We start from the raw sequence: 15,357 nt of genomic DNA, 5'->3' as shown, positions 1-15,357 counted from the left end.
TATTATGTGTTTCATTTAACATGTACCATCTCAGTCCAAATGTGACCATAACCTTTGACCTCAGAATAGGGTCAATTAAATACTACAACCAAGTTTGAAGTATGAGGGGTGTATATATAGGAATAGCAGTCACATTGAATAGTAAGGCCACTCACTGTTGCAAGGTAAATTTCTTGCACAGTACAGTGTTCCTATGTGCAATTTTACTTGCTCCTTTTTGATTCTGCCCCTTCGGAATATGATCCCAGTAGGATGGCATTGTTTTTTTTCCCTGTGACCAGAAATATATTTATTTAAAACTTTCAAAAGTTTATATTTTGCATCTCATAACATCATTTTTATGTTCACAACACTAAGGGTAGATTTTGTACATTTATATGACAGTTCCAAGCAAGATAAATGAATTCAGGACAAATGTCAAGCCCCGGGTGATTGTTAATAATCCGCTGACCATCACCTGTCCAGCAACTGGCATCCCTCCCCCAGTCATAACCTGGTATAAGGACGGAGAGAAGATAAATATCACCGAGAATGAAAACATTCAGGTGGACAAGGACGGCCAGGAACTGACCATCAAGGTCACTGGGGTCAAGGACACAGGTTCATACAGCTGTGAGGCTTGGAATGAAGCAGGTGTGGCTAAACTGGATTTTGGTGTCTTTGTTGAAGGTATGGACTATTTACATTTATCCTTCATAGGACAAGGTATGGTGAGATGCAAATGCAGTTAAAGTCATTCTAAATTAACAACATACACAGAGGTTACAAGAAGGTGACAGATTAGACCAGCTACATTTAACCCTCACATTTTCAAAATTCACATTCTGGAAAATTCGGATTGAAACAAGCCTTTCTTTGATTTTCAAGGCTCTTACGAGGTTTATGTGTATACAAAATATACTCTAAAATAGGTAAAAAAATCAACACTAGATCAGAGAATGCAGAATTAGAACGAATTTGTGATCTTTATGTGGTCTGTATGTATGCTATGTCTTGAAACCAATTTTAAATATTGAACAGGCTTTTATAATTAGTGTTTAGAAACTAATGAATTTTTATTAGTGTCTCCTGGCAAAAGGGACGAAATTGATCAACCTACCTTGTCTTTGGAATGACTGTAACAAATTTTTCGTCGCAGTTTTCTCAGCAACTACTCATCACAGATGCTTGAAATTTTAGCACACTCTTTGCATAGGCATGCCATATAGTGGGATCTATTTTTGTATGAATCCATGGTCAACTTCCTGTTTATCTGTGCATCTGTCCGTACCATACATTACAAATTTTCATCACAGTTTTCTCAGCAACTACTCATCGCAGATGCTTGAAATTTTAACACACTCTTTGTTTAGGCATGCCATATGGTGGGATTCATTTTTGTACGAATCCATGGTCAACTTCCTGTTTATCTGTGCGTCTGTCCGTACCATACATCACAAATTTTCATCACAGTTTTCTCAGCAACGACTCGTCACAGATGCTTGAAATTTTAACACACTCTTTGTTTAGGCATGCCATATGGTGGGATTCATTTTTGTATGAATCCGTGGTCAACTTCCTATTTATCTGTGCGTCTGTCCATACCATACATCACAAATTTTTGTCACAGTTTTCTCAGCAACTACTCGTCGCAGATGCTTGAAATTTTAACACACTCTTTGTTTAGGCATGCCATATGGTGGGATTCATTTTTGTATGAATCCGTGGTCAACTTCCTGTTTATATGTGCATCTGTCCATACTATACATCACAAATTTTTGTCACAGTTTCCTAAGCAACTACTCATCGCAGATGCTTGAAATTTTAACACACTCTTTGTTTAGGCATGCCATATGGTGGGATTCATTTTTGTATGAATCCGATGTCAACTTCCTGTTTATCCATGCTAAGAGTGTATATTCACATCAGAGCGGGGGTATTACTAGTGAGCATTGGCTCACAGACTTCTTGTTATTCATATTTTGAATGTTTTTAGCTCACCTGAGCTGAAAGCTCAAGTGAGCTTTTCTGATCACATTTTGTCTGTAGGCTGTCTGTCTGTCTGTCTGTCTGTCCGTCTGTCCGTCTGTCTGTAAACTTTTCACATTTCCAACTTCTTCTCCAGAACAACTGGGCCAATTTTAACCAAACTTGCCACAAAGCATCCTTGGGTGAAGGGGATTCAAATTTGTTCAAATGAAGGGCCATGCTCTCATTCAAGGGGAGATAATTCAGAAATAGTGAAAATTTGGTGGCATAGTTTAAAAATCTTCTTCTCCAGAACCAATGGCCCAAAAAAGTTGAAACTTATAGGAAACCTTTGTTATATAGTGTAGATTCAAGTTTGTTCAAATCATGACCCCTGGGGATAGGGAGGTGCCACAATGGGGGATCAAAGTTTTCTATAGGAATATATAGGAAAAAACTTTAAAAATCTTCTTCTCAAGAACAGCAAAGCCATTATTTGTTATATTGATATGGAAGCATTCTCAGGTATTGTAGATTCAAGTTTGTTCAAATCATGACCCCTGGGGCTAGGGTGGGGCCACAATGGGGGATCAAAGTTTTACATTGGAATATATAGGGAAAAACTTCAAAAATCTTCTTCTCAGGAACAGGGAAGTCTTGTTTAGTCATATTGATATGGAAGCATCTTCAGATAATGTAGATTCAAGTTTGTTCAAATTATGACCCCTGGGGATAGGGTAGGGTCATAATGGGGGATCAAAATTTTGCATAGAAATATACAGGAAAAATTTTTTAAAAAATCTTCTTCTCAAGAACAGCAAAACATTGTTTAGTCATATTGATATGTAAGCATCCTCAGATAGTGTAGATTTAAGTTTGTTCAAATCATGACCCCTGGGGTTAGGGTGGGGCCACAATGGGGGTTCAAAGTTTTACAAAGGAATATATTGGGAAAAAAACTTCAAAAATCTTCTTCTCAAGAACAACAAAGTCTTGTTTAGTCATATTGATATATAAGCATCCTCAGGTAGTATAGATTCAAATTTGTTCAAATCATGACCCCTGGGGTAGGGTGGGGCCACAAGGGGGGTCAAAGTTTTACATAGAAATATAGGGAAAAATTTTAAAAATCTTCTCTCAAGAACAGCAAAGCCATGTTTAGTCATATTGAAATGGAAGCATTCTCAGGTATTGTAGATTTAAGTTTGTTCAAATCACAACCCCCAGGGGTAGGGTGGGGTCATAATAGGGGATCTAAGTTTTACATAGGAATATAAAGGAAAAAAATCTTTGTCTCAAGAACAGCAAACCATGTTTAGTCATATTGATATGGAAGCATCATCGGGTAGTGTAGATTAATTTTGTTCCACTGATTACCCCTGGAGGTAGGGAGGGGCCACAATGGGGTATCAAATTTTTACAAAGGAATATATAGAAAAAAATATTTTAAAAATCTTCTACTCAAGAACAGCAAAGCCATTTGTTATATTGATATGGAAGCATCCTCAGGTAGTTTAAAATTCAAGCCCTCCCCCCCCCCCCCCCCCCCCATGTAAACTTTTCAATACTGAATTGATTTGTGCTTTTTCCTAGCCATTGTGTTCAGGTGAGCGATGTGGCCCATGGACCTCTTGTTATAATACTTATTGCAGTTGTAAGATTTTTTTTAAAAAGAGGAACAATCAAATATTTGAAGACTATTGTTACAATATTGAATTGTATCTTTTGAAGGTACATGTATTTAAAAACAAAATTCAGCTATGAAAACTTGTACCATCAGATTAGAAGAACAATTTCTATTTTTAGTTCCTCCGTCTATATCTGATACTGAGCCATACCCTAAAGTAAGAGAAGGGGAGGAGATAACATTACAGTGCCCCACCTCTGGAACCCCTGAGCCCGAGATAACATGGCTAAAGAGTGGTCAGCCAATAGACTTTTCTCTGACCTCAGGTCTGAGGGAACAGAATGGAGGAAGAGAGCTACATCTACACAATGCTATAGTAGACTATGGGGGAATGTATACCTGTATCGCCTCAAACTCAGCTGGGGAGGACTCAGTTGACATGGAGCTGGAGGTATGGGGTAAGTACACAATGTCATAGTGATAGTAAACAATGCTGTAGAAGACTATAGGGGAACATAGAACACAATGCTATCGTAGACTTTGGGGGAATGTAGTTTATAATGCTATAGTAGACTATGGGGATATGTAGAACACAGTGCTATAGTAGACTATTGGGGAATATATACCTTTATTGCCTCAAACTCAGCTTGGAGGACTCAGTAGACATTAGGCATTGAGTTTGAGATCTGGGTGAATACACAGTGCTATAGTAGACTATGGGGGAATGTGGTACACAATGCTATAGTAGATAATGTAGGAGTGTAGTATACAATGCTATAGTAGATGATGGGGGAATGTACACAGTGCTATAGTAGACTATGGAGGATTGTAGAACAAAATGCTATAGTAGACTGGGGAAATGTAATACACAATTCTATATATTAGATTATGGGGGAATGTAGTGTATAACTTGCTAACTTCAAAAATCAATTTCCACCAAATATCGTACACGCTAAATATAATACATTAAAGGACTTATCGCATGATTTTTCAAAAATCTTAATTTTATGAAAAATATTATCTACAACCTTGTTTATTAAAATTCTGAATACAATAAACGTTGTTGAAAGCATATTTTAAGAAATATTGAGAGCTGAAAATCAAATACGGCAATATGCATATTTCAGTCGGATTTCGGCGAAATACTGCTCTGACGTCATAGGCGACAATTCAGTGATAGAGAGATGAGAAGTTGCACACTATTTACGAAGTTATCAACGACAAATGCAGCTTAATTATGAAAAATGCTGAAAAAATTAATTCCTAACGTGATTTTCAATTACTATAGAAACATTAACTAGTTCTAAGGTATAGGAATTTTGAGATATTTTCGTTTTTTATTCCAAACATTTAGAATCTGTAGGTCTGATTACGGCAATGTTTCGTGATCGGAAAATTATTTTTCAAGACCGCCATCCTTTACTAAACATATGAAAGCATACTTGCATAAATTAATATTATGTAAAAACGAAGAATAACAAAGCTATGTAATATTAAATTTGTGAATCAAATAAGTTAATACATGTGATAGAATGACAAATCAAATTGTATTGTGATGGCGAGTTTCTTCGTCTTCGCCGCGTCTCCCTCGCTATCGCCGCTGCTATTTTTACAATGTTAACGGATTTTTCAGATTATTTCTTGCTGACAATTCTAAAATATAAGGTTGGATATTAAATTTCATATCGATAAAATCAGTGATTTGGTCGTCCATTACGCAGAAAATTCAGGTTGTATCGCGTATATTTTAGTAAGATTTACGTGAAGAGCTGATCAGCCATTGTCGCCTTTGACGTCACAGGGTCACGTGATCGCTATCTAATTAACTTAGATTTTTAATTCAGGGGTTTTCATTTGAGTCAATAATTGGTTAATTACCGCGGTTTATCCGCAGTAAAAACACAAAATTTATGAAATGTGGTCATAAGGAAAGCTTTACGCTTTTAATTTCAAATAATTTAGAAACATGCGATAAGTCCTTTAACATTATCAGGTTAAATGAAATGTGTATCATTTAATTATTAATGTTAAAATTATTTTGGAAATGAACAAGATATAATTTTGGGGTCATCTTTTTTTCATAAATTCCTGCAAAATAATTGAAATTGGAAGGATTTCCATCTTTATTTATTTTTTGCTTTAATTTAATGCAGTTCCTCCTGTAATTGACAAGGAATCCTTTGAGAAATATACAGGGGTCATAAAAGGTCGTACCACCGTACTGAACTGTCCCGCCCATGGACTACCTCCCCCTAACATCACATGGTATAAAGACGACACCCCTTTGGTACTGGACAAACGCATGGAGCTACTGACAGGTGGTCTACAGCTGAAAATCACCAACACCACAATTAACGACACTGGGATGTTCAAATGTTCTGCCGTAAATCCTGCCGGAAAGGACAGTGTAGAGATGAGACTGGAGGTCATGGGTAAGAATTCATAATTTAGTACAATATGAAGGTATGTGTCGGTCAGACGGGTTTGATCACCTTTGGCCAGATAGCTCAGTTCGTAGAGCACCTGATTGGAGATTCAGGGGGTCCAGGTTAGAATCCAGGTCTGGTCCACTGCATTTTTCTCCTCTCCCGTTACATTTGGTGCCGTGCCATGCCCTGGAAGTGACAGGTGAAAGACCTGCCAGGGAAGAGCCTGGGTTGGTGTCTTTAGGGGCAAAGACCTTTAAGGCGGGGAGAATGTGGCATGGCAGTCAGACAGGTTTGATGGCCAGTGGCCAGGTAGCTCGAATGGTAGAGCACTTGTCTCGAGATTCAGAGGGCCTGGGTTGGAATCACAGTCTGGTCCCTTGCATTTTTCTCCTCTCCTGTTACAAAGGATTATGTTAAAGGATAACAACAGTTGTTTTTAGCTGTAGATGGTTTGATAGCTGTGGTAGTTTGGGCTTTATGGACCATGGATATTGGCCTGGGTTGCTCAGTGGTTAGAGCACCTGACTAGTGATACAGGGGTCTCGCTTTCAATTCCAAGTGTAACCATATAATTGATTTATTCATTCTTTCCTAATTTAGTGGCATTTTATTATGTGATGCTGCACTGCAAATATTTAGTTCATCAATTATTTTAAAATCAGTAATCACTATAAGTACCTTAGTTCTGCACGATTACATCTTGTTCTGTTTCCTGTCTCTAGTTCCCCCATCCATTGATGAGTCCAATGTAGTGTACACCCCCAAGGTGGTCCGGAATCGAACTGTGATAATAGAATGTCCAGTGTCTGGAGTGCCGGAGCCAACAGTCACCTGGAAAATCAATGATGGTCCACTGATCCCCAAAGACAGAATCCACTTACTGAACAACAACAAACAACTGACCATTGATCAGGCTCAGGTGGCAGACTCAGCTGTGTACACATGTATAGCTGAAAACAAGGCAGGGGAACTACGCAAAATATTCCAGTTAGAAGTTTTAGGTGGGTGGAAATTACAAACTTCCTAATACAGCATTCTTTGTTTCATGTTTTGCAGGTTTTAAAAAGAAACATGGACTTTAATTTTAAAACTGCATGATGTACAAATGTCAATCAACAATAAGTTTACTCCCCATACATTTGTTCTTGATAGAGTTAATGTTGTATTATGAAGTGTTTGATATTAAACTTTTAAAGTCCAGAAATAAAAATTTTTAATAAAATTTCTGGACTTGAAAGTTTTTACACAAGTTAAGCATGTTTAGAAATATCATATTTATACCCCCCCACAAATGAAGTTTGGGGGGGTATATAGGAATCACCTTGTCCATCCATCCGTCTGTCTGTGCAAACGTGTCCGGTCCATATCTTTCTTATTGAGGAACATTAGAGTCTACTACTATACACAAAGATTGTTCATGACATAAGGATGTGTGATGACTTTGACCCAAGGTCATTTGGGCAAGTTCAAGGTCACTGAAAGAAAAAGTTCATAATTCGTGTCCAGTCCACATCTTTCTTATGGATAAACTTGGTGAGTTCCCATTTTGCACAAAGATTGCTTATGAGCTGAGGGTGTGTCATGACCTTGACCCAAGGTCATTTGGGCAAGTTCAAGGTCACTGAAAGAAAAAATTCAGAATTCGTGTCTGGTCCATATCTTCTTATGTATAAACTTGGTGAGTTCCCATTTTACACAAAGATTGTTCATGACATGAGGATGGGTCATGACCTTGACCCAAGGTCATTTGGGCAAGTTCAAGGTCACTGAAAGAAAAAGTTCTTAATTTGTGTCCGGTCCATATCTTTCTTATGGAGAAACTTGGTGAGTTTTTTTACACAAAGATTGCTTATGACCTGAGGGTGTGTCATTACCTTGACCCAAGGTCATTTGTGCAAGTTCAAGGTCACTGACAGAAAAAGTTCATAATTCATGTCCGGCTCTATCTTTCTTATGGAGAATAATGTTGGGAGTGAATCCACTTCACACAAAGATTGCTTATGACCTGAGGGTGTGTCATGATCTTGACCTATAGTCACTATAGAAAAAAATGATAAATTAATCATCCATACTTTCCAATAGAGGAATTCTTGAAGAATTTATTTTTTCAATGTAATAAAAAAAAAATGTTAATATAAGTAGTGATGTTTTATTAGGCTGCACCTTAGTTTCATTCATTAAAAAAATATAATGAGCAATTACTGGTAAATTTTCACTCTAAATGTTTAAACAAATTGAGAACACCTCTTACATCCATTAAATACTAGTATTAGTGCCTTGGCACATTCTCTGAAAAACCCTGCGGGGGGTATTTGTCCATTTTAGACAGTTCTAGTTTTTTCTGGAGATAAATCCCTTTATAGTTCATCATCAAGTGTCAATCTTATTTCAGTTCCCGCCCACATCCTTACTGAGGTGTCCTCGGATACAGAGTTAGTGACCATACAGAATCAGACCATCAACATTAACTGTCCAGCGATGGGGATCCCCCAACCATCCATCATTTGGCTGAAGAACAGGGTACCCCTACTGGACACCTCATACAGGAACATGCGGGTCATCAGCAATGACCAGGTCCTGGAGATCTCTAATGCTCAGAGCAGGGACGCTGGGAAGTATACATGCACTGTGACTAATGTAGCGGGCCAGGAAAAAAGAGTGTTCAATCTACAGGTTCACGGTGAGATAGGTTACATGTACATTTAACTCTGAATACTGTAAACCAACTGTTATTCACGTCATCTCTTATATGCGATTTGTCAGTTTGAAATCAATCTGCAACGACTAATTTTCGCGACTGAGGAAATATTTTCTATGAAAACTAAGTAAAATAAATGGTTCACGGCGATTAATATTCACGAGTTAAAGTATGTCACAAAACTCGCGGATATTTCTCGCATGCAAATAAAAGTTGGTTTACAGTAGTTCCAGGATATAAATAATGATGACACTTTATCTGACTTTGTGTTGATTTTGTGTTGCAGTGCCTCCATTCATTGCCACATCTCAGGGGGAGGAGCTACATGTAGCGGTAGAGGGTGGGACAGTCACCATGAACTGTGAGGTGGGCGGTACTCCGGAACCTCTGGTCACATGGCTTAAAGATGGGAATATTCTTAATATGGAAGACAACACACATATCAGAATCCTCTCGGGGGGACAGGTGGGTTAACATGCCTATATCCATGGTGAGGCTCAAGCCTCAAGGTGGGATTTAATAATTTACATAATTGTCTACCTCATGACAGGATTTCAGTTTATGCACATATTTATACATGATGATTTCAGATTTTCCAGATTTTAGCTGTCAGAACAACAGATGCAGCCAAATATACATGTCAGGCAGAGAACCAGGCTGGGCTGACAGAGAAATACTATAGAGTACAAGTTCAAGGTATGGAGTGCAAAGTTATTTGGAGTTCATGGTTATGTTTGGAGTTCAAAGTAGTGTATGGAGTTCAAGGTGAAGTGATTGTTATCATGTTTGAGATATTAATGTAATACATATCAATATGATGTGGTAGACTTGTGATAGAGTTCAAGATAAAATAATGGAGTTCAAGGTCAAATGATCAAGTTTTGAGATAATGTAATATGGATAAAGCCAGTGTTATAGGTTACTTTATAGACTTCAAAGTGATGTAGTGGAATACAAGATGATGTAATGGAATTCCTGTAATTTTACAGAGATTGAGATATTAACAGTAATACAACTTCAAGATTAAAATAGATTAAATACGAGGGGCGTTCAAAAATTACGCGGACTTGTTGCAGAGAAAAAATATTTGACGACAAAAACACACAAAAAGTCACACATATTATTAACAGAATCTTTACTTTAGTGGTCACCAAAATTTCATGTCAATATATTGTAAATAAATATCAATTCGATTTGGAGTGATTACTTCAGACCTATCAAGAAATCATGGCGCAGTTAAAGTGAAATCTGCGACGTCGCATCATATAAAATATGCGATTTCATTTTCTCAAATAGTGTTCTCTTTTTTGTTTGATACACAATTCGTGTCACTCTATCCACTCATAATAGACATTAATATATCATTCCTAAACCAGCTTGGGAACTATAAAACTAGAGAATTGTTTTAAATCTTGTTTGTTCTTAAACCCCAAAACTGCATCTACTTCTGAAATATTCTGTGACGTCGGTTGCCGTTAAAATGGTAACAGTCCAGATCACGATTTTGTCGATGATCTTCTTCCGAACCCCCCCCCCCCCCCCCAAACCGTTTTTAATAATGTCCTACCATCTGAAATTTTCTTGTGCTATTTGTGGACAGATGTCTGGCTTATCGCTGATTTATTACATGTTTAATCAAGTATATTTTGGGTCTCTGTTTGCATTTTCCATATTCTACACATGATATGACAAATGTGCTCTGCTTTGTCGAATCACTCGACGTCATTTTTGCAGTTGTTTTTATAGGGAACACATCGGAGAAAAATAGCAATATTTCTGTTAATAATTGAAATATTACGTCAATAATTTTAATTCATAATAATGTAACAATATAAAGAATCTTTATAGAAAATTGTCGAATAATATCGCGAATTATAGAAAATCAATGAGAAAAATTATGGGTTCTGTGAGTTTGTTTTTCAAATATTACTCCATGCTCCGTACATCACCATCAGCAATATGAAAACAGCAATAATTTTAAGAGAAATTAATTATTATCAAAAAATTGTTCCAAACTTTTACTAAAATCATTAAGAAATATGTTTCTGTAAAATTTCATTGCTATTTGACGTTAGTAAAAGTAAATAATAGCATAGTCCACGTAATTTTTGAATGGCCCTCGTATTTCAAGGTTTATGGAATAAAGTTCAAGGTAATACTGGTATATTTTAGTTTTTTAAAAAATGAAGAAAATGAATTGAACATAACTCATTTTACAACTTTTCCCCCACTATAGCTAGTCCATCATAGCCACCTATTCCTTCAGATCAGTCTGAAATGCATTCAAGACATAAGTAAATTAAGGGTTTTAATTTCAAATATCACCAATTAGTTTTTATTTTTTAGCAAAATACCACTGAAAGCTGGATATTCTTACCTGAAATCATCCATGTACTACTTTTTGATTATTGACTGTAAAACATATTAGTTAAAGAAGTAAATATTCTTAAAAGAAGTTATAATTCAAATCAAAAAAGAATTTCCATGAGAAATCATGCTAAATCCTAGCTATGCTAAAAACTGTAGATGTTCCCATAGAGATCAGATAACACTATGTATTCTTGTTATCACTATTTTCAGTTCCACCCAGAATTAATGGTTCCCAGTTTCAGCAAAAGTCAGTGATTGTAAACCAGCAGCTGGCTCTGAACTGTGAAGCTGAGGGGATTCCCCCACCAAAGGTCACATGGATGAGGCATCATCAGATTATTCCTGCCTATGGGAACCCTAGTGTCAGGATTAGGGACCAGGGAAGACAACTCCTGCTGACTAATGCCCAGCTCCTGGATGAGGGGGAGTACACTTGTCTGGTTACTAACCCAGCAGGAAATGCCTCAGTGGATTTCTCTGTGTCTGTACAAGGTACTCAGGGTTCCTCCTATATACATGTGTGTCCAGTTATCTAGACGTTTGACATTTGATGGTCGCCTGTGGCATAGACAAGGCTTTCATTTTATTGATGCTCTGTTTTGGATTGGAAATGGAATATGATCTGTTGCTCAGCACTTTAGTTATGCATTCATTTAAAAATTACTAGATTCTGCATTTAACTTCAACATATAGGTCAGTTGTAACATTCTGAATTTTTTTTCAGTCCCTCCTTCCATTGAGGAAGGACCCACACATGTAGTGGGGATTGTGAACACCAGGGTGGACCTCTCCTGTACCAGTATCGGACTTCCTGTACCTCAGGTCAAGTGGCAGAAAAACAATGAGGTGTGTTGTACACAATATGTTCTCCTAAAGATTTCTCTTTTGTACATATAGAAGTTACTTTATCATGATAGGATCTGATCCAATATCTTGTAACAGTCCATGCTGAATGTAGGAGAGGGTAAAGTATACATTGCCATTATGGTTTTGTCTGTAGGTGTTTCCTACCACTGGACTGAGACACAGAATGTTAGTGGGTGGGTCACTAGAGTTCATATCAGTGAGACTAGAGGATGCTGGGAAGTATATATGTACTGCCTCCAATGAGGCAGGAAGTGACAGCAGGGAGATAACTCTGGATGTTCAAGGTAACTTGTAATTAGATTTAAAGAAATACCAAAAGGGGAGCATTTTGAGTATAAATTTTTAGGTTTTAAGATTATCAGAAGTTGATTCAAAAGCATGTTTAGTATAGAACCTTAAGAGATGTTTCCCTATAAAATGATCCATTTAAGAGGGAGGGATTAAATTTTATCCTGCAACTACCCCTTGCATTGACTTAATAAAGGTAACCTAATAAACCAAAGCTTTATTCAGTCAATGCCCTAATAAAGCCTCATGCATGTATTCCAACGTTCTAAAAGCATTGTGACGTCATACACATTGCAATGGTTTTGCCGTGGCGTCTTAGTTTCAACTGCAGAGTTGTTCCTTAATCGGTTGAAAATAGCTCGTTTTGGAGGTCTGATGTAAAAATATATTGCAGGATAAACAAAATACATGGATACTGTCTTGAAATATAAGCGATATTTGGGCGAGGGTCGAAAACGTGATAGAGGGCTCGGCAAGCCTCGCCCTCTATCACGTTTACTTACCCTCGCCCAAATATCGCTTATATTTCAAGACAGTAGCCTTGTATTTTATATATGTACACTGTACTAGTAATCTTCAGTTTTTATTTGTTTCTTGTCGACAGTCCCCCCTAAGATAGTAGGAGACACCCAGAGAAGTATGCAGGCTGTTCTAGGAGATGATGTTTACCTTCCCTGTAATATGGAAGGAAGCCCTGAACCCACCATCATGTGGCAGAAGGGAACCTCCATTCTAACTGGGGGTCCAGGTATGTGGTGATATTTATACAGCAAATTGTTTAAAGAACATGGATCAATTGCTTTAAGCTCTACATTTTGTCAGCTGAAATTATTTTGTGTCTTCAGATCACTACATAATGGCAAATGGGACCCTTTTATTGAGGAGGACGGATGAGAGGGATACAGGAATGTATATCTGTATAGGACGTAACAACGCAGGAACAGCCATGGCACAAATCTACCTCAGGATGTTTAGTCAGTGCTTTGTTAATTGTTTCCTCTAGTCATTTTGCAATCTCATAGTTCACTAGGGAAGAAAAAGCTTAATTAATGTAGAAATACGGAAACATAAAGAACAGGCGTTGGCTTTGTTTGCAATTTCTTTATCTTTTTGTCTCACAGAGGATCCTGTTACATATATTACCACGTGTTAAAGCTTAACCTTTTCTGGTTATGGTGAATAGGTTCAAATACAAAGAATTTAAAAGTGACCAATTTTCACGTAAGCTTTCTTTTATAGAATAAGCTTTGAATTGAATTTTTTTGCCTTTGTTAAAGTTCCTCCCAAGATCACAGGTGTGACGCAGACCCAGTACTCCATACAGCAGGGTCGTAACATCGTGTTACCCTGCCGAGCTGATGGAAGACCAAGACCTCAGATCTCATGGGAGAAAGATGGAGAGAAACTCTCTGGTAGCTACCATTACAGGTTATTACGATCTGGTTGGCTACTGATCCCTTACTCAAGGTAAGAATTTAACCATAGATAATGGAGTCTCCTGGAGTATGATGGCTTAGCTACTACAATCATTTATTTAATTTTTAGCTCAGGGGATTCAAATAATTTTATACAATGGGGCACACTTATTTCAAGGGAAGGTAATTAAGAAATGATGAAAATTTGGTGATTTCTTTTTAAATCTGTTTTTCAAGAACCACTTGGTCAGGAAAATTAGAAGTTATATGAAAGCTTCCTTGATGAGTGTAAATTCAAATTTGTTCAAGTTGTGGCCCCTGGCAGGTAGGATAGGGCCACAAGTAAGTCTTTTATTATTTAAAAGTGGTCAAAATTTAACATGGGAATATATATGAATTAAAGAATTCTATTATAATAAAGCTTCTGCAGCAGGTTCACAAAAAGTCAAATTTGTCAGGAAGAAAACAGTTACTTAGATGAACATGTTCCCTTCTTAGTTAAGTGTAAAGTTGTAGTACATATTTTCCCTTAAATAAGGTGGTATTAGATCTTAGCCCTGTCTGCTGCCAAGTTACATGTTATGTCAACATTGAGGACTATAGAAACTCTACAGGTCTTTGGCTCGACCTTTAGTTTATCTTTTTTAGACCAGAAGACACTGGAACCTACAGATGTGTAGCCACAAACATAGCAGGCATTGATGATGTCAGCATCACCCTTACTGTACACGGTACACATTGTCACTTACAGAACTAATGTTTTAAAATTTCTAAATTTTAAAGTATACAGAAATATCTTACGGAAAACTTTTAGAAACTCTATTTTCTGTATTACTATAACATCTGAAAACATGACTTAAGTTTGAAGGCTCCTTGTATAAATCCTTATAAGCTGATGATAGATTGTTTCTATGGAGATGATACGTAATTTTGATCCCTTTCCTTTGTCTAGTACCACCACGGATTGAGGAGGGACATCGTCTACTGACGGCCACGGTGGGATCTACAGCCAGGTTACCGTGTAACACAACCGGTGAACCACGACCAAGCATTACGTGGTTAAAGGACGGTCGACTTGTCAGGTCAGGTGGTAAATACGTGATTGAGGACTCTGGAACACTTGTCATCAACTCACTGGATGTAAGTATTCCCCAGGGCAGGAGGAAATTTTATTGGTTTATATTTGAAATTAAATAATGGTTAAAATGCGTAAAGAAAGAATGGTTGGGGCTTGGAATTCACTTTGACATTACAGGGTATTCAAGATATCCATGTTTGAGATAACGAAGTTCAACTGTATATGTTTTATCTGCTTATTGTATTATCATTATAATAATGATAATATTATAATTGTATTATCCTCCATTGTTTGCACATAAATTTGAAATGCCAAACAAGTTCATGATTACTGAAAATATCTCCCTTGATATTTTATGATTGCAAAAGTACAGGATATATCCACTTTTAACTGATCTCTGTTATTTATCATTATTAAACATTGATATAATTAGGAAGGAACATTGTGTCAAGTCACTTAACTTTTTCAGAAAGATGACACTGCAAGTTACACCTGTACAGCCATTAATGTAGCTGGGAGGGACTCGATGGATAGAGTCCTCAGGGTTCAAGGTAGGTCAAGATTCTCAATGTTCAAGGGTCAACTAGAGACTCAATGAATGAGGTCCTCTGGGTTCTAAAGTAGGTCAAGGTCCTTTA

General features: G+C 37.2%; 1 protein-coding gene across 1 annotated transcript in view; it reads left to right on the top strand.

Moving 5' to 3' along the window:
* Positions 1 to 15,357, top strand: part of LOC133173339 (hemicentin-1-like) — a 77,572-nt gene that overhangs the window by 37,098 nt on the left and 25,117 nt on the right. Inside the window, exons 26-41 of the mRNA XM_061308328.1 lie at positions 385 to 669; positions 3,754 to 4,032; positions 5,728 to 6,006; positions 6,726 to 7,004; positions 8,396 to 8,683; positions 8,988 to 9,166; positions 9,292 to 9,397; positions 11,282 to 11,563; positions 11,796 to 11,917; positions 12,072 to 12,222; positions 12,831 to 12,974; positions 13,072 to 13,200; positions 13,504 to 13,693; positions 14,290 to 14,372; positions 14,594 to 14,781; positions 15,189 to 15,270. Of these exons, the coding sequence (XP_061164312.1) occupies positions 385 to 669; positions 3,754 to 4,032; positions 5,728 to 6,006; positions 6,726 to 7,004; positions 8,396 to 8,683; positions 8,988 to 9,166; positions 9,292 to 9,397; positions 11,282 to 11,563; positions 11,796 to 11,917; positions 12,072 to 12,222; positions 12,831 to 12,974; positions 13,072 to 13,200; positions 13,504 to 13,693; positions 14,290 to 14,372; positions 14,594 to 14,781; positions 15,189 to 15,270 (3,066 nt within the window). The remainder of the gene's footprint in view (positions 1 to 384; positions 670 to 3,753; positions 4,033 to 5,727; positions 6,007 to 6,725; positions 7,005 to 8,395; positions 8,684 to 8,987; positions 9,167 to 9,291; positions 9,398 to 11,281; positions 11,564 to 11,795; positions 11,918 to 12,071; positions 12,223 to 12,830; positions 12,975 to 13,071; positions 13,201 to 13,503; positions 13,694 to 14,289; positions 14,373 to 14,593; positions 14,782 to 15,188; positions 15,271 to 15,357) is intronic.

The sequence above is a fragment of the Saccostrea echinata genome, unplaced genomic scaffold (genome assembly GCF_033153115.1).
Source record: "Saccostrea echinata isolate AGI-Se365-2 ecotype Australia unplaced genomic scaffold, CSIRO_AGI_Sech_v1 ptg000056l, whole genome shotgun sequence".
NCBI lineage: Eukaryota > Metazoa > Mollusca > Bivalvia > Ostreida > Ostreidae > Saccostrea > Saccostrea echinata.
The sequence above is the reverse complement of the archived record's forward strand: the minus strand, read 5'-3'. Positions and strand labels throughout refer to the sequence as shown.